Source organism: Poecilia reticulata, chromosome 2 (assembly GCF_904066995.2).
Source record: "Poecilia reticulata chromosome 2, P_reticulata-male-v2, whole genome shotgun sequence".
Taxonomy (NCBI): Eukaryota; Metazoa; Chordata; class Actinopteri; order Cyprinodontiformes; family Poeciliidae; genus Poecilia; species Poecilia reticulata.
In genome coordinates this window covers 25,883,528-25,906,447 of record NC_088831.1, presented here as the reverse complement: position 1 = coordinate 25,906,447, position 22,920 = coordinate 25,883,528, and the positions used below count along the sequence as shown (strand labels likewise).

Below are 22,920 nucleotides of genomic sequence, written 5' to 3'. Positions count from 1 at the left end.
AAGACCAAAAACGACACTATAATTTATATTTCATATGAACAAAAGCTATAATTGTAACAGGACATTTTTTATTAATGGAAATCCTCTCAGAAAACAAATTAAAATTATGCGTATTTGCTAAATATTTATGCGAGTAAATATCTAGAATGTGTAACAGAGATAATCTTAAATTGCATTAGAGTATTTTTATTTGCTAAGCATCTATTCATGTCATCTTATTAAAGTGCAATTAAAACTATTATATATGTCATGATCAAAATCGTAAATATCGTCTAAATCGTCTAAAATTTGTTTTTTTAAATAAATATTTATACATTTGATAATCTGAATAAAATGTTCATCAAAAATAAAATTGGAATAATAAGAGAAAGTAAATTTAAGACCTGCTGTGACACAAATGTAATGTCAAACATAATTATAAATGCTTTAACATAAAGAATACAGAATCTAATGAATTATTTTAACAATTAGTTATTTTAATTACGGTACATAAGTATCTGAAAATTTTAATTATCAAATTGATTAATGTATGTATTTCCAATTTTGTGAAAATGATTACAGATATACATTTGCCTTATTGATGTATTGCATGATGTCACTTTGTCCTTCAACAATATATACGGTTATTAACATCTTTGGCACATGAATAGGGGAAAAAAATTCAACATAAAGATTAGTCTGAAGGATGACTGCAGACGCTTCTTTAAGACATGACAAACTCTGTCGGCTACTGCTGCAGACAGAACAGTAACGGAGAAGCAGAGGGGGAATTAGATGGCCTCTCTGTGCACAACAGCTAAATAGACCAAGAGTCCGTCTCCATGTTGTCACCCGAGAGAAACCGGCAGCATGACCTGCCGGTGCTGACTGAGGTCATCAGCTGAGCAGTTGCCAAGCTACAAATGTCTGTGACACTCTGCAGCTTTTCAACAGAGCATAAAAGGACTTTTCATCTCCATTATTTATTTATGGAGTCGCTTCTCCCTAATTATAGTTCAACAATGTAATGCTCGCCTTGAGAATGAATCCAGTATGAGTCAAACGTTCTGCTTTAGGAAAGAATTTCCCCACTTCCAAATTCCTTTGTGCATGTCTAGAACGCGGTAGAATTGTCTTGCGACAGTACTCGGTCATTACATTTCTGAATTTGTGGATACCATCGAGTCCCCCAACAAAAAATCCAGTTCTATCAACCGTCTACAGAAGTCATAATTGCCATACAGAAGACTTCAGACAGCACAACAATACAGCTGTGAAAAGCCAGTTAGGTTTTATACTCAAAGCTTTGAAAATGTTACCACTGTGAAATGTGGAAGTGGCAGCATTAAGCTGTGGAAATGCTGGGGAGCAAATGGAACGATGAAGATAAAACTAAACACTGGTCAATATTAGAAACATGTTAGTGGAAGCAAAGGACTCAACACTGGGCCTTCCACTCGAATATTGACTGTAAAGATACTCAGTGAAAAGCTTACATTAAAAAAAAATAAAAAGACATTAATAAGTTTGTGGCATGGACTGAAAACTGATTTTCTTTTCATCTGACTTGAGGTATTTTAGAAAAGTGCAGAGTTGGTAGACAAACTTTCAGCTGTAATTGCACTGAAAGGTGGTTTCAAAAGACATTAGCTAAAATGGTAGAGTAGAAAGGCACACCACACTTTTAAGATTTTTTGGGGGTAGAAATACTGCATTTCCCCCGTTAAAACGCCATGCTTTTCTAGACTTAATTTTCTTTATTAATCATGAAAAAGAACATGATGTGAAGCTTGGTTTCCAATCCAGATGTTTGGTAAAGGGCAATGGTTTAATTTCATTTTTTTAGCCAGTTAAGTAAAACTAACAACTACAACTCTTAAAGCTATCAAATCTGGACTTAATTGTCCTACAATAAACTTTTACAAACAGAAAAAAATTACAATTAGGAGCTTTAGTGATTTGGTCAATACCTACAGACAAATTTAAAACCCACAAAGTCCAGCCTAAAGCTTTAATCCAAGGGTAAATGCCACAATCCCCCCCCAAATCAGCTGATTCTTTTGCTTCCTGACTTAAATAGGGCCCCAAATCCACTTTCTCCTGTTTTTACTCATTTATTGAAAAAGTGGTTACTTACCAACTATAAAATTGGCAAAAAATTGTTGATCTTTATCATTTTTTTTTAAATCAACTGAAATTACAAAATATAAAAAATATGTTATATGAAATGAGGAATTGTTTTAGACAATAGGATATTGAATGACATTTTAAAACATTTAATTTTTTCCATGCTGCCTTTTCTTTTTTTGCACTCATCTAGACCTGGAAATTGTTAAAACCTAGTCTGTGCTTCCCACTGTGCAGGAATGTAGGAGTTAAAGTTGGTCTATAAAACACTGAGTTTTAATGCGAAAAATATGCATATATGATAAAAGCTTCGTTGTTTTCGATATTTAACATGTGAATATAGGTCAGGCAGGATTAATGGCCCATTTTTTTGAAGCTGGTTATCTTATACATCACGTTTGGACCGACTCCACGGGAAACCTCTATTCAAAGTCTAAGGCTAAGTTAATGATTGCCTTCTTGGTCTTTATCTCCAACGGTTGGAAACCCTCTCTGCAGGAAAACTTCTCACAATTTAGCCAACCCAAGAAAATCTCCTGGACGTGTGAAACAAACACTTGGAAGCTACAAGGAACAAACGGCTAAACAGCAAGTTTATTTTGGTTAGAATCAGAAACACAGACGATGTCCTGAGGGTGAGATAGGAAAGGAAACCAGGGTCTGTTGACTGAAATTATGGCAAACCGGTGACGTTTGTGGAGTCAGGGAGGAAGGAATGGTGTCGTACATTGTTCGGTGGGTAGAAGGTATGAAAGAAACAGTTGTTTTTGACAGCAGAGAGCAGCACTGACCATTCCTCATGGCAAACTCCAACAGTAGGGAGACGACAAATTTACTCCCGTGTGACGATTCTCCAGTTGCTCCGTTTGTTCAGAAAAATCTATTCGCAGTTGAAATTAAAAAAACAAAAAACAAAAGGCACAATGATTTCTCAACTCATTATTGTCTTTAATATGCACAAGAGTTGAAAGCATCAATGAGCCACCTTAAAGAGAAGAGTTCAATCTAAAATTTATAAAAAGATACAAACAATCAGAGGCCAAAACGCTGTCTGTTGCTTCTTTTTCTCCTATTATTTCACTTAAAACAGCTTTTTATAAGCAAGTAAAAATCTTGCAAACATAAGCTTGCATCCAATTTGGATGCAAGACAACAAAATTGTAAATCTTTAAAGTGGCTCGGTCTAGTCTGCTAGTTCATGACTGTACACCCTTTCTATAATTTTGTTCAGTAATATTAGCTAATCCCAAAAAAAAAAAAAAAAAAAAAAAAAAAAACCACTCCTGGCTGCTTTTAACAGCCCTACCAGATATTTAAAGCCCCCCACTGTGATCCAGTCGCTGCTCTGAACACCCACCCCGATAATCTGAAAAGTTAGCAGCCAAACCAGCGGATTCATCTACAAGACCACGGGGATTCGGGGTCCGACTTAAATTTAGTCGCCTCGGCCCCGGATCTAAAACACCAACTGGAACGTGGGACGGTACATTTTCAAAACAGCCGTCACCGCGATAAGCAGTGAAAACAAGACAAACCGAAAAAAACCGGCCTACTCCAATTTATCAGCATGTCATCACAATACATTTGCAAGTCAAAAAAAAAATAAAATATTGCTTCAAAAAAAAGAAAAAAAAAAAAAAAAAAAAAAAAAAAACCCTCCCCAGCCATGTGGGATAGTTATCAACCATCCAATGACCGTCAGCTGCAGCAGCTTTGTACAGGCTTTATGTAAATATATTCATATATTTGTTAGACGGCAAGGAGAGATACACATCACATTTGTTTTTGTTTTTTTTGTTTTTTTTAACAATTATTCAAATCAAGTGATGACATGTGACCTCTTAATCAAAAAGTAGTTAAGTACTATAAAGATCAGGACCTGCACTCTGTATGAGGCTAGTCTTCAATGAGCATAGGTCCCTTTCTGCAGACAGACGTCACTGTGCCTCAATTGTGTGCATAAGACTGGAGGAAAATAAAACTAATTTAAAAAATATATATATATATTCCACAGATTATACCAGACCAAGCTGAAATGTGAAATTAATATCCGTTCAAAGTGAGAATTTTTTTTTTTTTTTAAAAAGCTAAAAATAACCTTATGGTTTGATTTCAGTTTGAAGGGTTTTGTTTTTTTAAACCCCGCCCCATATCTGAGTTTTCACATTACAGGGGAGTCCAGAGGAAAACAGTTTGCAGGGCGAGGGGCGGGGGGGAGGGGTGAATGGTACGGCTGATGCGTTCCCTCTTTTTGTAAGTCTCTGTGCCTTCATCGTCCGCCTGGTGACAGAAATTTACATATTTTGACGACCCAAAAAAAAAGAAAAAAGTTGCTGCTCTTCTGAATCTGTATAGGGTTGTTAGCGGGTCTCCCTGTTTGTGTTGAGGAAAAAAATAAAATATGGCATTTTCTTCACATTTGATGAATTCCTTTAAAAGAGTCTAATATTTCAACAGAGGTCACACAAAAAAAATAATAAAATAAAATAAAAAATTGAGTCAGAAGTCCCGTCAGTCAGTTTGCCACGGATTCCTCTATTGTTTTTACCTTTGAGCCCTTTCACACCTCCACCTCCTGGGAGGGCGGAGGGGAGGGGGTCCGTGGAAATCATGGCTTAGCTCGGGGATTATCTCTTTAAAATGGGTGACAGAGGGGTGTGCCTGTTCATCAGGAAATATTGTGACCAAGTGTGTTCAGGTGTACAATTGTGTTTGTGTGTGTGTGTGTGCAGGGGTGAAGTTACAGCGGAGGACGATCCAGGGGAGGGAAAGCACAAAAATAAAACCACAAACCAACAGCAGTATTTCTTCCCCAGATTTGATATGACGGCTTCTAACAGAAGTATGCACACAAATCCTAAGTGTCAGAAAGTGTGTATACATATATGTATTTCTATACATTTATATATAAATGTGAGAGTGTGTGCGTGCGCGGTTGGATCTGAAAATGTGCTTGTGTTTCTGTCGTGAAGACTTGACATTTGGCAATTTGGATCTTGCCAAGAAGGCTTTTTTTTCCCTCCTTCTGGTTTTACTTTTGAGTGATAGAAGCACTGGCAGCACTGACAGTTCTCCTCATGCAGGTTGCCAGCTGAACAACTAGTATGAAGACTTGCACTAGAAGGAACTAAAAAAAAAAAAAAAAAAAAAAAAAAAAAAAAAAACAAGACAAAGAGAAAGCTCCCCACAGTGCAGAAGTGGCTGTGATTTAAATCCTTTAGTGGCGAGATTGGTGTTTTAAAATCCTTCTGTACCGGTTTTGCCAGATTGTTGGGAGAGATGGATGAATGTCTGCGGTAATTACAGGACGCCCCTGCAACTAGTGGAACCAAACATCCTGGCTTTTTAGAAATTGAACTCCTTTGTTTGCATGTTGGATGCTGGGTCAAAGTTGAAGGTTCCTCCTTGAGTGGTTTCAGGGATCAAGCTGGGGTCTTCATCAATCTGAAAACAACAGATATCGTCAAAACTGATTTTAGAGCAAACGCAAAGAGGAGAAAAACAAAAAAATCAAATGTAAAGGCAAATTGGTGATGGAGAACTTACATCGTCTCCTGAAAAGTACTGATCAATGATCTCAAAGGCTAATTTGTAGATATCTTCATTCTCATGTTGCTGCAAGTTTTCTATTTTCTCCAAACCTTAAAAAAAAAAAAAGAAGGACAGGAACATTTCAACAGGAGGCCAAGAAAAAAAACATTTATTCTGTTACCAAAACTGAAGACACCTTGCAGAGTTCGCTTTCACCCATGATTTATAATCATTTCTAAGCACAGATAGGAAACTAATAGAGGCCGGATGCTTTACATGTTAAAAAAAAATAAAAAAAATTGCAGATTTTTAAAAGCCAGCGTTTATTTTCAGCTGCATTTAGTCGATCCAACTAATTGGGCTTTCCTTATGTCATTTGGTGGCTATTGCTAAGTATTTTCCATCCTGTGGAATGAAGTTTACATTAATAGACCGTAAACTTCAACAGCAGCTTGCTTAATCAGGTGATCTGCTCATCATTAAATTTTAATCAGATCCAAGGCAAAGAACAGAGTCAGAACTGAGCTGCGTTATCATAGCAGTTCAGCAAGCTTAGCTCCATGACAACAGCCAGCAAGAGAAAGATGAGTTTATGAAAGACTTGTTGTTAACGGTCATAAATATAATTCAGTACAACAGAAAATCTTGTTGGGAGAAAGTACCAAATAAATCTGACACTGCAGTACGGGGAATTAAACTTGTTGCAAAAAGCAATAAGACAATTAATCACATGATAAGTTAAAATGTGCTCAATAATCACAGAAGTCCTAACTGGCTTCTGTGATTATTGGCCCTAATAATTATTATGTGAAGGGCAATTTTGTTTACAGACTTCATGATCCATCATATTTATGGTTTGGTTTTTATTTATTGTTGTTGGTCGTTTTGTCTCATTTTATTATGGATATTTAAAATATATTCCCGTTCCAGTGTTCTTTAGAAATGTTATAGTTTATTGATATTTGAAAGGATTTATTTGCATCATGATGTAATTATCAATACATTACTTGAAAATGGCCTCAATACATCAATATGATGGTTTATTTCAATAGTTTTTAGGACAGTTTATAGTCATGACAGGCCTATGTGAAAGAAAAACCAATGTATATATATATAGTTTTACAAACTAATATGTCATGTTTAGTTTTCTATAAGTTTAGCCATTTTGTTGTTAAAAATAAAATGTTAAACAAGTTTCAACCCGCATACCTCTGATGACATCACAAAAAGCATGAAGGCAGCAGAGCTCAATGACATCTGCATTTTTCTTGTTTGTTTTTTTCCCCCGTTCATGTTTTACAAATTTCTCCTTCACAAGAATACATTTGAATTCTGTTCATAAGATTTTCTAACATGCTCTGATCACAACATAATTGTGCTTCTTGTGATGTCAATCCAAAAATCAAACCTTCTTTAAAAAAAAATAAAAAATACTTTGCATTTAGTGGAAATCCACATGTATTATTTTACAATTAGCTAAGAACATCTATTCTTCACATCTCTGTCCCAGCAGGGCCATTCCTAATGTTAACCAAAACGAAGTGAATGAACACAAACCTCCACACTCCTCTATGATTTCAGCAATGGTGCTGGCTTCGTCTCCAGCCATGATGAGGATGTTCTTGAGGCCGTCCAGGACAACTTGCACCACCTGAGAGTCCTTCACTGACAGCAGGTTACAGAAGGGAGGGATGACATTCTGCTCCACTAAGAACTCCACCTACACAAACCCATACATACACACCACATTCATACTTTATTGCAACACAGGTACACAGTTACAAGTCTGGAAAACAACCTTAACGTTCACAGTGATATTTAAAACAACAAAATGTTGCCAAGATGCATCCATCAAATGAGACTTCTTTATGTACTGGTAAATATTTACTACTGAGGTCAATACCTTAACAGGTGAATTCACAAATTAAAGCAACTTGAATGTAAGGAAAGTGAATAAAGAAAGAAAGTCGGACTCACCTGGTCTTTCCTCCCACTGATGGTGAGGTTGCTGATGGCCCATGCTGCTTCCTTCTGAGTGCCAAAGTCGCCCTGCGGAGAGCCAGTCTGTTAGCAAAAAGTCCTACCACAGCATACTGTCAGGGCAGACATTAGATCTAGGCGATAATTTCATTCTAAGAGCATATTTCTAAATAAAATAAATAAATAAAAACAAAAGCATCAGATTAGCGCTGAAGCAATATACTTTTACAAACCGGATTTGTTGCAACCATGAGAAAGAGCGTAAAGCTTAAACGTTGAGCACAAACCTTGGCCAGTTGGTGGATGATCATAGGAATTAGCCCGGCCTCGATAACAGCCTGGACCTGCTGCTGGTTCCCAGCTGTGATGTTGGACAAGAACCAGACAGCTTCCTGTAAACAAACCAATCACAAATGGTCAAAACTATCCCCCCAAAAAAATGTTTTCAACAACAACCACTCTTCAAACCAACTCCATTCATCCTTTACATTATTACCAGACTTTAAATGGCTACATTACTCCCGTTAAACGTCAACGCTGGGTTTTGATTAGTATATTTTCACACTACCGTGACGATGCGTTAACATTTATAAATTCATATAAGTTTACGGACATTTTTAACAGAACAAAAAGCGCCATTTAGTCTACGATACCTTGTTGATCTTTTCTTTAGGATGGGTGAGCAGATTGGGGAAGTGTGAGAGAACATCGCAGTTGAGAACCACCTGGGTCTGCTCGTCTGTTCCTGTCACAATGTTTCCAACTGCCCTCAGAGCTGCAGTCTGGAGTTTGAAGATGAGAGAGCAAAAACAATTCACTTAATTATACAGACAAACAACATTCAGCTCAGCAGAACAATGTCTTACCTGAACTTTCACCTCCTGATGGCTGAGGAGAGGCACAAGAAATGGAACAACTCCAGAATCAATGACCATCTGGATCTGTTCGTTTCCTCCGTCCGTCAGATAGGACAGAGCCCACACTGTGTCTACGAGTATCTAAACACAATGAGGTGAACGATGATTGCACAATTTTAAAGGTACAAAAAGCCAAAACTGGCATGGAGAAAAAAAATATATAAATATTCAGTTCGATGCTTACATTTATATCAGTGTGATATATTAGCACACAGAGAGCAGGCAAAATCTGTGAAAAGGAAAAGGAAAAGTTAGATATGGGACATAAACAGCTTTGCATGGTACAGAACTAAAAAACGTCACAACAGAACTGGGAGGCCGTGCTAGCACAAGGCTGGCAGGTCAGCAAACTAATCTGCATGAAAATCTGCAGCACAGTGATACAAGTTTATGGAAAACTGTATCTGGGGTTTCTTATTTACCAGAAAATCTGATATTGCTACATTTGGTTTTTTCCTTTCTATTTTTAAACCAAAAGTAAATCTACGCTCCTACAACAAGATTCCATGTGCACCTCCCTCTGATGACATCACATAAGGCAACCGATAACAGCTTGTAAGTGCATCTGTTTGTTTTTCTCTTGTTGATTTTCTGTAATTTTTTTTTTTTACATCAATTTCCTAATGCCAGCTGATCACTGCCATCCTTGTACCACTTGTGATGTCATCAATCAAAACACAAAAGTTGAATTATAGCAGGTTTATAACGTGCTTTTTACAAATGGTAAAAGTTCAATCTTGCTGTGGAAAGTCATACTTCATTTCCAGCTGTTTTTTTTTTGTTGTTACCATCAGTGTACAACAAAACACAGTAATAAAAGGAAGGGGGGGAAAAAAAAGGTACCAAACTTGAATAATCACAGTTTTATACTCCATCCTCCTTCTGTAGTAATTATGAGAAAAGAAAATTCCCTGGAAAAGTTAAACGCACTAATGGACGAATTGCTCTCCGGACACACCCACCTCTTGCACCGTCTCCATGGGCGGAGGCGGATCCTTGTTGCGGCAGAGGTTAACGATGACCCAGGTGACATTGCGGAGGAAGGTGATGGGGATAGACGGGTTGATGAAGGAAAGCAGAGGCTTCACTACGCCCAGGGAGATGACATAATCCCTGCACTGTGGACCGTCGCCTGAGCAGGAAGTGATGAACATCTCAGCTCGGGCTGCTGCTGCTTTGCTCATGGACACGCGTGTCAGTGGGTCAATACTCACCTATGATGTTTCCTAAAGCCCATACGGCCTGTTCACAGACGTTCTGGTGAGGAGAGTGTAGCAGCCGCAGGAACAAGGGCACTGCGTCTGGATTCGCAAACATCAACAAATCAAAATTCTGCCCGAGGTGGCAGCTTGTGCAATTCCACAGAAAAGCTCGTTTCCCAGAATGCTTAAAGCCAAAATAAACATAAATCTACTGTGGCAACTCGGGGCCCCAAACATCCCGTGAAAATTGAAGCGGAGACGACAACAAAACAACCTTCATAAATAATTTACTGGCCGTGTTCTTAATGATAAAAGCAACGCTTGAGGTAAACACACACACACCTCCTCTGGGTCAAGGCCTGAGTGTTTGCCTCTGCCTTGTAAACTTTGGCACAGACAAAACACTTTCAAATTATCTTACATGTCTGCAACACCCAATAAGCACCATTTAAATTAAAAACACTACTTGGTTCATTTGCATAAACAAAAAAAAAAAAATTTGAATTTTGGACATTTCAGTTTTCATCTTTGGAATAAGCTTGAATAAATAATTTAAATCAAAATCTGACCAATAATTTTTTTTAGATTTAAGATTGTTTTCCCCACACTTAATCTGTTCAAAAAGCAAAGAAAAAATTCACATCATAAATAACATTACTCTCTTCTTGCTGGATGTGACGGTTTCTCACATGCAGTCCAGGCATGAAGCATCGGATTGTATTGCATGATGGGAAATTCATCATCATTACAATTTGATTCTAAACAATATCAATAAGACAAGAAGTTCTTGGACTGTGGCAATAAAGCACTAAGCAATCATCATCTTTATACTTTCAATGTATTTGTTGATGCTTGTTTACTGCAATAAGTAGTTCATCACATAATAAATTAAAATGAGTTTTATAAATTCTGATGATTAAACGTAATAACCCATTTTATTTATGCTTCGGTTGTGTGTGGTTTTCATTTCCATTATATTTATAGTTTGAGGTGGTTGTGTTTAATTTTGGATATTTGAAATATGTTTAGTACCACTGTGAAGTGTTTGTTACAAAATTAAAGTTTGTTTGTGAAAGGATGAACTTGTACTATTTGGCCATTATCAATATATTACTTCAAAAATAATCTCAAAACAAGAATATTATCGGTTTAAGGCAATAATTTCTGGGACAATTCTTCCAGTAAAATGTTATTGCGACAGGCCTAAACATTAAGATCCTCTGACAAAGTTGCTCCATCAGCTGGAGGCAGATGCAGTATTTTCAGTGAAAATATGCAGAAAGAGAGGAACTAATGAGTCACACAATCATCATGACATTCACCATCATTATCATTTTCTAACTTCAAGGGAAAGCTTCAGTCGGATTCACCTTCTCTGTCCCACTAGCGAGTCAATTTGTACATTTTGAAACGCGACCAATTTTCTAAACTAAAAAAAAATAAAAAATACAAAAATGCTAGCTCCTCAGACTGCAGACAGTACATAAACACAGACTGACGGGGTAACACCGGGGAAGACAGAATGCCGGGTCAACATACTTGATTTAACCACAGCCTGAGTCTGTGCTGACGTCCCAGAGGCGATGTTGGTCAGAGCCCAGGCTGCCTCGAACTGAAGTGAAGGACTGTGGGATTAAGAGCACATTTAAATCAGTTAATAATAAGCAAGAAGCTTGAAGACATTAAAAATGTAGGGGGGGGGGGAGATTAAAATCAGCTGACCCCATTTATAATCGACATTTACCTCATTCGTAAAATATTAAATGCAAATAATTGGTTATAAACAGATGTAGAGTTCAGACTCTTTAGCAGAATACAGTTGAGTATGTGCTAGAGCACTATAATGAATCGTTTTCCAGAAAAACTGATACAACACAAAAAAATAAATCAACATATTGTGGTCAAGTGATTAATCTATCTGCCACAATAAATATCTAACTGGCTCCAATAATCATCTTTAATCTCCGAGGGGTTTGATTTACTCCTCCTCAGCAGATGTCAAATAAACAACATCGCTTTGGTGTGATGAGCCTCCTGTTAATTAGAGGTGAGAATTCAGAGACACAATATAAAGAGCTTTAAATGACTTCTATTGTTTTCTTTTTAAGTGGTTATAGATGTCACATGAGCGTGTCTTCTTCTCATAGCAGTTAAAACTATATATTCTTTTCCAGAGTATTAATGCTTTATAAATATGTTTCACAGTCTAGCTATTGTTTGATTTCACTGTAAACGTCTATACCGCTTCTTCCTTAAGGATCTTACAACCGAGCTATTCAATCTGTCCCCAGAGTGAGCACAAGGTCCTGGGAATTGGGGAACTCTTAGAGACAGGAATGTCGATATATTTGGCTTGGCCTGAGCTGAGAGAGCCAGCCAGCTGCCCTGCATGCCTCCACACACACTCTCACGTGTGGTCACAGTGGAGAACAACAAGTCCAGTGCACACCAAGCTTCTGTTGCAACAAAAACCTGCTACAGTAGCATTAGATTTTGAAAATGATACAGAAATATGCCTTCTTTTTTTTTAAAGAAAAGGGCAAATAGATGGTGTGTTGCATAAAAGATATCTGAACAGACTTACTTATCATCCCTTTCCAGGCATTTGACTAAAATGGGCAGGATCCCAGACTTTATCAAGTCATCAATAGGAGGGTTTCTGTCACTGGAGAGAAGTTTTCTGACAAAACAAAACATCAGGATTATTATTAATGAAAACCCGTGTCATTTTAGCATACACACTTTGGTTTTGGAGCAACTTACCTGGCTGCTTGCACTGCACTGAGCTGTATAACAGCATTGTCACTGGTTGCGTTCTGTGTTTAAAAAGAGAAACAGGATTACATGATAATACAGAATCAACGACCAGAATCAATGTTGTACAGATTATGTGCAACATGTAGAATATTTAGGACAGATTTAACAGTCATAGGATAAATTTAAGGATTAATTTAATTCCTACCTGTAAGATTGCATCAAGTGTAACATTTTGCTGTAAAACAAGAAGAATAGGGTTATTAAAAATCTACTCCATATTACTATATATGTGTTGACACCATCAGTTGCAATAAATCCACATTTTTGACCACTGAAAGACTCGCCAATGGGCTGAATAAATTACTGGTTTTACAAAAGCTGACATCTTGATACTGGGAGTATATAGTTGTGAAATAATGTGCAGTTCTACTAAAATATTACAAAATGGATAATGTTTTACTACCGTATTTTCCGGACTATAAGCCGCTACTTTTTTCCTCAACTTTGAACCATGCGGCTTATAGTCCAGTGCAGGTTTTATGTGGATTTTTCTTCAACCACCAGGGGGCTCTTTAGCAGGAAGTGAATCATTGGAAGTCAAAATTGGAAATAAAAGAAGAAAGCGCCCATTAAAACGGAATTAGGTTTTAATAGGGAATTGAAATTTGAGAATGTTGATCAGTTAAACAGCATTGAGGGGAAAAAGATTTTTTTGTTGAAGAGATATATGCAGCTTATAGTACGGAAAATACGGTAATTCTGTCTCGTATGCAGAATTTAAACTGGTCTCTGTTCATTTGAAGAGCAAAAACAACTTTAAAAGAGAACAATTTGTAAACAAATAGTATTTTTTTTATCCACAATAAACTGCATTTGTACATTAGTATGTTTTTTCTCAAGTTACACAATTTTAAGGCTATGTTAAATATTTATTCATTTCTTTACACTAATCCCCAGTATTTTAGACCACAGGGTTTTTTTTTTGGCAAAAGGGTAATAATAAAAAAATAAAAACAAATAGAAGCTACAAAAGTAGTCTGAAGGACCTCAATCTCATGGAAATGTATAAGAGTAGATAAGACTACTCTTATCTACCGGTGAGGCACATTTCTGTGTTTTTGTTGGTGCTGGTTGACCCAGCACCAACAAAAACTCCACAGAGTAACATAAGTAATAATAATTATTATAAATAATTGGAACAAAATCTGTGCAAATACCATAGCAATAATGATGGCACATTTTTAAATGAGAAAATCATATGTGAAAATGTATGCAGCTGCTATCACTGCAAGATGAGCGTGGGTGAGATATTAAAAATACAGATCTGAATATTTCAACCATCTGCCAAAGTAGTTTCTGTCCATCACCAATTTTATTTTTATTTGATCAGTCTTTAGTTTCATCAACTAGTTTTGAATACTGTTGTGCAATAGCATTGGTCACTTTTAAACAAAGGGGGGAAAAGCAGTTTGTGTTGAGCCCAACATGCCCAAACCCAGCGTGCTTGAAATCTTACACGTCAACACAGCTGATGTTCACTGCATTTGAAACAAACTGGTAAGACTGGAAGACATAATTTATTCAAATCTGTTTTTTTTTTTGTATAAATTATATTTATACATCAGAACATTGTGATTAAACAGAATTAGTCTTTTTCATGTGATGAATTTTAAACAAAAGATACAATCTCTAGAATCAAACTCCTCTCATGCATTTCTTGCCTGGGTCATCACAGATAAAGTGTGTCAACATATGGTAGGTTTCTCTAGTCTCTCACACACACACACACACACACACACACACAGTCTGCCGCCTCAGGCTGCAGAGCTGGATCTTAAGACATACGTGGGAGTTAACTGCTGCCTGACGTTGTTTTGCCCATCAAGCATGTAATACAGTACAGCTTCAACTAAGAAGCACCATTCAATTCAGTTCTTTTTTCCCCCCCAACAAGACAAAAACAGTTATGATTTCACGATCACAATAAATGGCAGGCTCCCGGTGAGGCACATTTCTGTGTCAAAACAAACAGGATGTTTTGTGGTGAGGAACGCAACATCCTCGCATCATAATCTGAGTTCACACAATCATCACGACTTTGAAAATATCTTCACCTCATGAGCACTGGGGCAGAATTTCTTCATAAATGCCTTTAAGCAGATCTGATTACCCCGTTTTCTGAATGATGGTTAGCTCTATACAATGCATCCGATTTTGAGGTGGTAAATGTTTTACTGCATACATATTAGTTGCTTGTTTTTTTCCCCCAGAACTTTATGGCCTTCTTACCATTAGATTTTTTAAAACCTATTTAAATATGCACAAAAGCCGTTTGCTTTATTTTGTCTCCCTGTGACCTGTTATCTCAACAACCCGGTCTCTCAGTCCAACATACTCCCACACTTACCCCTTTAAAGTCTGAGTCCACATCAGAATCCTCCAGACTCTCCTCCTGTGGGACATTTCTCTTCTTCAGTAAATGTTCGTCTCGTTTATTCTGGCCAAAGGAGAAAAACACAGGAGGGCAGCGAGGAGTGTTAATATATTCATGAATGTTTAAACAAGCACAAGACACAGTCTAATCTTTTGGAACCCAGATAAAACACTTTAACTGCAGCCTCGCTTGAAAGCCAGCATCAAGTGGTCAGTTTGAAAGGGAAGGTTAAAAAAAAAAAAAAGCCTGCGCAAATTAATCTTTGCTGGACACTGAATCCTGAGTCTAAATCCCAACACGCTGCAACTCTGACAAGCTCATATTCACACAGCATGCGTCTGCAAGGCATGTGAGTCAGTGGTAGGAGGAGTTTCCCTTGCCCTACATTCCTGTGCATCATGCTGACGTGCGTCACTGATGACTAATCAGCTAGTGCAGTGCTTCTTGTTGCTCTGATCCGGCTAAAAAGGAATGTGCTAGAGTCAGAACCGCTTTAGTACTTCACATAGAAAACGTTCAGTACTGTTACTTCAGCCAGTGTTCCTGACGGCCGAGTTGCTCTGAGCAACAGCTGGTTTGTACACCTGAATCTCTTCGACCGTTAGGTTCAAGGATTCGAATGATGTTTAAATGCTGACCAGACAACTAAGTGGGAACAAATTTCTGCCAGACATCAGATGTCTTTATTTAAAAGTTACATTTTTTTCTAGAAAAAAAAAAAAAAAAAGATGAGGATGAGGATGAGTCAACTAAATACCTTTAGGAAATGTAATCCTGTTTGGGAGCAAGCACTCCACATAGATCAGCCTTGATACCACAGTAGTTGTATGTTTCTTGGGGACAGTTATTGTGGTCTCACAACTTTAAGATAAATCAAGAAAGGGAGGATAGTGAGGGAGAAAATCTGATAAATAAATTTATGGATGCCAAAACTTTTGGCCAGAGCAAAAGTGCTCGGTTATAAACACAGTTAGCTTAGCATAAAAGAGCAACGTAAGCAATTACTTCACAAACTCAGAATTTTAGGTTATTATTTTGCCACATATTTGTCCAGAGTGGAGCACTTTGAGGATAAATTAAAGCCTGAAACGTTGGAGCAGACATCCAGACAGCTAATCTCTGGATCAAGGTGACTTGGCATGTTTTATGGAAAACATTATTACTACATTATTTTGTCCTGTTTGGCTAGTGCCTAAATGCTGAATAGTTCAAAACCCAAGAAGAAACTGTAAAATAAACTTCAGATAGCCAATCATAACATACATATGTGACAACTCTGATAACCAAAGAATTACTAAAGATTACCCAATAGCTAAAATTTTATAGATGCAGCTCTAGGATTTTCTTGTTTTAACAGCACAGACTTCCTCACAAATTCTCACCCCAGAAACACTGCAGCTGTGAAAAATCACCCCCATGCATGTGTGCGACACCTCAGTAATGCCAAAGCACAGTGGCAAGAAAACCTTTGTTCAGTCTGGTCGTAAAGCTATTCTTTATATTAATAATAAAAGAAAAACTTGAGAAGCAAAAAAAAAAAAAAGCTGGCGATGATAATTAAAAAGAGTCTATTTATAATCTGAATAGGGCCTGATGAGTGACCAGGTGGTCAGAAACTGAAAAAAAAAAATCAGATTTTTCTGGTCTTTTGTCCCCAGTGCTACCAAACCAGTGCTAAATACAACACTGTTTGGTGAGGAAGTAGTAACAGCTGGAAGAAGATTCCAAGTTGGTCATTTTTAGTTTTTGACCAAGACGTTGTATTTGGAGTTACAATCGAACACACGCTCCTGGCCCTGTCATGTTTGTGCTTAGGCTCTCAATAAAAAAAAACAAAGGGCTGTCCTTTGCTTATAAAATGTACTACACATATTTTTTTAACTTGAAATATTCTTCATTACAGAACATAAATAATGTAAGCTCTACAACTGTAGTTAAATATGTATTCGATTTCAGTTTTTGATTGATGCTAGGAAGTGATTTTCAATTTATTTTAATTTTAAAATGCAATTATTTTATCCAATGCTTTAAATTTCATAAAATATTAAATTAGATTTTAAGCATTGTTAAAAGTCTTTGTTTTCTGTCTTTTTAGGTCTAGTAAAGCATATAAGATTGCCTGGTGTATTAATGCATGTCTTGCTTTAATATTTTCTTAGAAACAATAAACCTGAAGAGTCTAAAAAAGGGAATAGAAAATTGAAACAAAAGTTTTGAGGGACCAATATCTTAAAACTACTTGGTATGCTTGTAAATTTAGGCAGTAGGGGTACGGATACCTCAAATACACGTGCCACATGTTTCTAAAAGATTTCTGTTGACTTGGCAGCACAAAGATCTATTAAACAAATCATGTAATCATTTAGATGTAGTATTCATTAATAAAATAGCACTACTTGTTTAAGTGCTAAATGTGTGCAACGTCTTGCACACAACCTTGTTAATTGTAATTGGTCTCTTTTCTATTGTTGTAGATTAAATTTTAATTAGTCTCAGTATGAAAACAAGGTGTAGACAATGTATGGAAATGATCCCGTATTATAAGAACCAAAGTTCCTCCAATTATGACCCTGACAGAGGCTGTGCTAAGCAAATCCTGACAGTGTCAAGAGAACAAAGACAGTATAACTATAAAAGCATTGAAAGGCAGCTTATTTATGACGGTGTTAACTTTTGCGGTTGACATTTTGTAATCTGTGTACTGTTGCCAGTCTTGGCCAGGATTCTCCTGCAAAATAGAGTTTTAATCTCAATGCGGCTTCCCTGGTGAAATAAAGGTTAAATTGAAAAACAAAAATAAAACACTCTTCGTAAAAACAGATTTCTCAGGCACAAGCTCAGAAATGCAACTGGCCCAAGATAAGATCACTTTGAAAGGGTAAAAGCTATAACTATGTTGTAGCTTTTACCCAAACCCTACCCAGACTAAGCTCCACGAAGACAAAACAAAACAAAAAAAAAAAAAACTCCACAAAATTCTTCACACTAATCTTGTGTTAAAGAACCTCAGCCATTTTTGAAACTGGGGATAGGACTATATGAAGAACACTTGATCAAAATGTAACACTACATAAAAAACAAAAACTACCATCTTCTACCTTCGTATGCACCGACTCTTACACTGAAAAACTGGAGCTTTTTAATCACTAGCTGAAGATGGGCTAATGGAGGCAGACAGACAATCAAAATGTTCACAGTACCATGTTTACAACATCAATGTATTATAAGCCTGGCCGGTCACCAGGCTTTACTTGCCCCCCCCTCCACCAGGCTCAGCATCTTTTGATTATTTTAAATGAAGTTTTTTATACACCAATAACACAGGACCAAGAAACAGCCGGCTAAAACACAAGTCATGGTTAAAAACTGAAACCGCTTTGATAGAAAAATCTTGTTTGGTTCTCAGATAAATCTAAAATAGAATTGAAGCGTTTAGCATGTTGTTTCTCACCTTTCTCAACTCAACCGTCACCTCATTTCGATGTCTTCTCATAGTCTGTAATAGAGGAAAATCGTGAATTAGGAGCCATTTTATTAAACATTAGCTGCAAAGGTAAAATATACATTGGAAGGTTTACACACTTTTCAAAGTATTACAGTACATTGGTTATAATCAAAAGAAAAGTTAAACCATTTTCTTCTCATTAGATGACAAAAACATTTCAATGTTCAGGGACAGAATCTTGTTAGATGAAAACATGGAAGGCGAGACATCTGTAAATCAACCGAAACCCAAACTAAGTGATGAAAGACAGTTTAAGGCTTCAGCTAATTGCTGTATTTGTATGTCTGTTTGGGTTCCAGATCATCCATTGGACTTGGAAATGGTCTATGATCTTGTGACTGTTTAAAAAGGTTCATGTTGCCTTCCTAAATAGACTCTTGCGTAATTTGGGCCAGACAAAACTCATGAGGCAGGGGATAAGAGAGGCATCTCCCAACCACTGCAAACCAACGGCAATGCCAGTACATGGACCCAAATCAGAAATTATTATTGTACAGTGAGCATGTAATGGTCTAATCTGAACATTACATTAAATACATTTAACGTACAAATAATTTGTAACGTTAAATGTATTAATATCTAAATATGTTAAGTGTATAACTATTTGCTCACATTTCTACTGCTGGAATTACAATAAACTCACAACAAGAACTGCATTTTAAATATATTGGGGAAAATAAGTCATGGCTTTCACAGTAAGTTTGGCATAACTCTTGCAATTCAATAAAGCTGCCTGAGACGACACCAAATCTATGATAGACCAAAATAAACCCTTTTCCTATGCTGTAGCCCGAGTCATCCATGTTCAAAAACTCAATTTCATGCTGAGGTTCTAAGAAGGCCTGGGTCAGACATCCCAGATGCCTTGAATAGCATCAGGAATGCACTTGGCAGAGACTACGTCGTGGTAGCCACGTGCTTCTCAACCAGACTCCTGGTTTCAAAACAACCAAAAACATGGGAAGCTGAGCTGTGTTTTGGGAAAGTTTTACAGTGAAACTCAAATCGCCACCACAGTAGATTTTGAAGAACCATTTTCAGACATACCTTTGTTTGGGGATTATCTCAGGATTAACATTAAACCAGAATGACCAAGCACAAGCATGTTTTTGTTTGGCAAGCCCATGACAGAGATATATCGTCTGAGAAATTGCTTGAATATTATGCGTAAGTAGAATAAATCTAAATATTTGCTATTCTTTATCCCAGATTTAAAAAGCTTTTGCACATTTTTGTGTTTAATGACATAATCAAGCAGTATTTCCTCCCCAAAGAAAAAATGAACACCGACTATAAAGAATTTGGATGCTGAATAAAAATTAAGAGCTGTAGGAACTCACAAATGTTTTATTAAAAGCTGACTGAAGAAAATAAAAAGCCTGTTCTGCTTAGTCTCACATTAGCAAACACTGTTGACAGATTTTGAAACAAGATCCAGAGGCGCTCAAGTTCCACTCTAGTACACTTCCATGTGTTTTATTATTGCCAAATAATACAAAATAAATCTATTCAGTTTTCTCAAATGAGGCTACATTGTTTCTCTGCAGCGATACAGAATACAACTCAAAACATCTGAAGCAGAACTTTGATACAAAACAAAAGAATAAATAGGGCAAATCAAAAATACTAGTAATGGACTTGATGGACTGCAAAGTTCCAAATCGTTATTACAACAAAAAAAAGTGTGAACTGAAGTCAGAAGTTTCACTGGGAAAGTCAGAGGTGTGCAAGCAGACATGAGTTCAGCATCCAATATGGCTGCCACACAAATCAAAGGCTCCCGTAGGACTGTAACCATCATGATTTGTCAACACATTCTCTTTGTAGTCAAACACATAACATGTAAGAAATTACATTATCAGCTTGTATTGCTGGTAGTAGTGAACTCCACAGTAATTAGCAAATCCCACTGGTTTCCCACGAGTTTGAACAAGTTCATTCCGAGATTTGAGCTTCAACTTCCGAGACAAGTCAAATGCACCCATACTCAAAAGCATCTTGAGTTGCTTTAGGCCTTATGTGATGTCACTAGAAGCATATGTGCTTGGAAGTATGCTTTAGGGAGGCTAGACTTTTTCCTTGAGTAATGACCATTTGAAACAAAAACGACTAGAAAAATAAGTCTGTTTTTCATATTTATGTAGGTCAGTGGTTGTCAGTGCTACTGTCCTCCATGTTTTAGAAGTGTCTCTGCTCCTACACACCTGATTAGAAATGGTACCACAGAAGTCTGTTACTCAACTAGTTATTTAAATTAGGTGAGTGGCTGCTGGGAAGCATCTAAAATATGAAGGACACAGAGCCTTGAGAACTAGAACAGGTGACAAAACTATCTAAACCAAGTGTGGCCAATTCAACAGGAAAAACCCGTGTAGGAGTTTAAAATCACAGGTTGCACTTGTCTGAATGGTTTATGGCATATTCACCGAATAAAGTCACTAATTTAAATTTAGACATGCCGGCTAAATTATGCATTTGCTAATGCAAATTTGCAAACAGAGTACAAGCCAAAAGCTCGTTGTTTTCAAGAATAGGAGGCTCAAAGTACACTTACTGTACTTCTGTAATCTGCATGTTTGGCGCATTATCGCTCAAGCATGTAATATGTCAATGCTTTCACCAACACTGCTAGCTTAAGTTAATATCGTCTGTGTTATTTATTGGCTGAAAGGTAAAGCTCCCTTAAGAACCAGCAGTTTTTATCTGTATGGAAAACTGTAAGGTCAAAATATCGTTCTCATTCAGCTAAGCGTTTGGTGGCTTAGCTTGGTTTAGCAGCCTCACGACGTTAGCTAGCTACCAAGAAGGGGTGGGTATGGTGACTGTGGGCAAGTCATGTAAATTACTATAAAATATTATTTCCTAGACAATAACGTTGTGGTGTGACCTTGGCGTCTTTTTCTTAGAGTCAATAAGCGCGAGTTGGTTGTAAAACACCAGAAACGACACGGTTGTGAAGCCGGGCAGGCCCAGCCTCGCTTGTGACCCGGTGTCCATCCATCCAACCAGCAAGCTAACGTGACAGCTACACCGCTTGTCCTCAAGTCTAACAGCGGACCAACCGCCGTGTAGCTTCCTGCTGAAAAACAGTCGTCGCTAAGGTTCAGTGAATTTGTCGACCGCCATAGCATTCGTATTTACAAGTTCAAATATCTGTATTGTGTTTTAGCAGGACATCTGATGGCGAACTCCTTATGGTAGCTGAAATTAGCTAGCTAGCTAGCTAGGTAGGTAGCCAGCCGACTGGTAGGCAGGCAGCTTCAGTTGGGGCCAGACTCTCTAACGAGGCCCGCAGACACTCATTTATTGCGCTGAAACATACTCCGTAAAGATCACTAATACTTGTATTCCCAAGTGAACTCACCTCGACATCGCGCCCCTTGTTTTTAAAGCTCTTGATGCGGTGGTTTTCCAAGCCGGCGTTGTCTGCCATGGCTATGTGGGGTGTAGCTCTGACTCCGGCTTACTGTATCTGCTCCGTCAAAGGCACGGCAGCTCCTCTGCTGCTGCTGCTTGCTGGTGCTTCCAAAGGAGGGGGAGGTAACAGATCGCAGAGTGAGGGGAGGAGTTCCTCCTGTCTGCTGGGCTGCCCTGGTTTCCACTGTTTCACAGAAGCAGGAGCTACTAAATTCACCTGCCAGCAAGGCTGTAGCAGAATTTGAAAGGGAATCCTTCGGATACGTGGACGTAACCTGCAGGTGCAGCTCACTAAATGAGAATCTAATCGAAAAGTTAATGTATTTCAGGAGTTTAATTTAAAAAGTTAAACATGCATTGAGAGACGAATTTCAGCCATTCTCTTTATTTGAATGTCTATGGCTTACAGCTAACAAGGACCGCTAAGAAAATGACATACCAAGGACTAATTGAAAATGTGAAATAGAAACGTTATTTCCATGTTTTGATCCTCACAATCCTGATGGAGATGGCCGACTCATCAGTTTTAATTAAACTCAGTTCAGTTCAAAGATACTTCAGTTATCCCGAAGGGAAATTAAATGTAGTACCTCATCTCATCCAAGTATTTTCAAAGAAGAAGGCAGGTATGGATCTCTGGAATCCTCTGACTGAAGACTCTGTTGCTGATTGACAGTCATGCTTATACCCTAATTTCCAGGCAGCAGAGACAATATGCTACAGCAGCATATCCTGGATGATAATTGTTGGCAAGCACTGCTAATCCACCTCATTTGTTTTTGATACTCCTCCTTAAATCTTTGTCTGATCATATCAGAAACAAAGGTAAGTCATAACGTTTCTTGTTAAAAGAAAATTAAATAAAAAATTTTTAGAATGAAAAAAAATCACAGAGGTGCAATAGCAGTGGAAAAATTCTTAAATCAATACTTTGTTGAAACATTTTTGTACTAGATTTAAGTTTAATAGTCAAGTTTAATAGTCAATAGTTAAGTTTAATAGTCGTTGATTTTGACTTGGCAGTAGTTGCAAAAGTTGTGCTAATCCTTCAGATTGTGAAACGTTCTCTTG

General features: G+C 37.4%; 1 protein-coding gene across 2 annotated transcripts; it reads right to left on the bottom strand.

The window, feature by feature from the left end:
* Nucleotides 1-2,682: 2,682 nt before the first annotated feature.
* kpna3 (karyopherin alpha 3 (importin alpha 4)) lies at nt 2,683-22,128 on the bottom strand. 2 transcript variants are annotated; one of them, XM_008434239.3, is made up of 17 exons: nt 21,797-22,114; nt 18,379-18,423; nt 14,901-14,990; nt 12,699-12,728; nt 12,500-12,552; nt 12,321-12,416; nt 11,276-11,361; nt 9,749-9,835; nt 9,497-9,666; nt 8,719-8,763; nt 8,484-8,615; nt 8,271-8,399; nt 7,905-8,009; nt 7,615-7,686; nt 7,195-7,357; nt 5,653-5,747; nt 2,683-5,550 (listed from the first exon to the last, which is right to left on the bottom strand). In XM_008434239.3, the coding sequence occupies exons 1-17, from the start codon at nt 21,863-21,865 to the stop codon at nt 5,452-5,454; spliced, it is 1,566 nt and encodes a 521-aa protein (XP_008432461.1). In that variant the 5' UTR covers nt 21,866-22,114; the 3' UTR covers nt 2,683-5,451. The 2 variants fall into 2 exon arrangements, 1 of the variants encoding a protein (XP_008432461.1); XR_014085378.1 differs by lacking the exon at nt 2,683-5,550 and having other exon boundaries at nt 7,195-7,391; nt 21,797-22,128.
* Between the last annotated feature and the right edge of the window lie 792 nt (nt 22,129-22,920).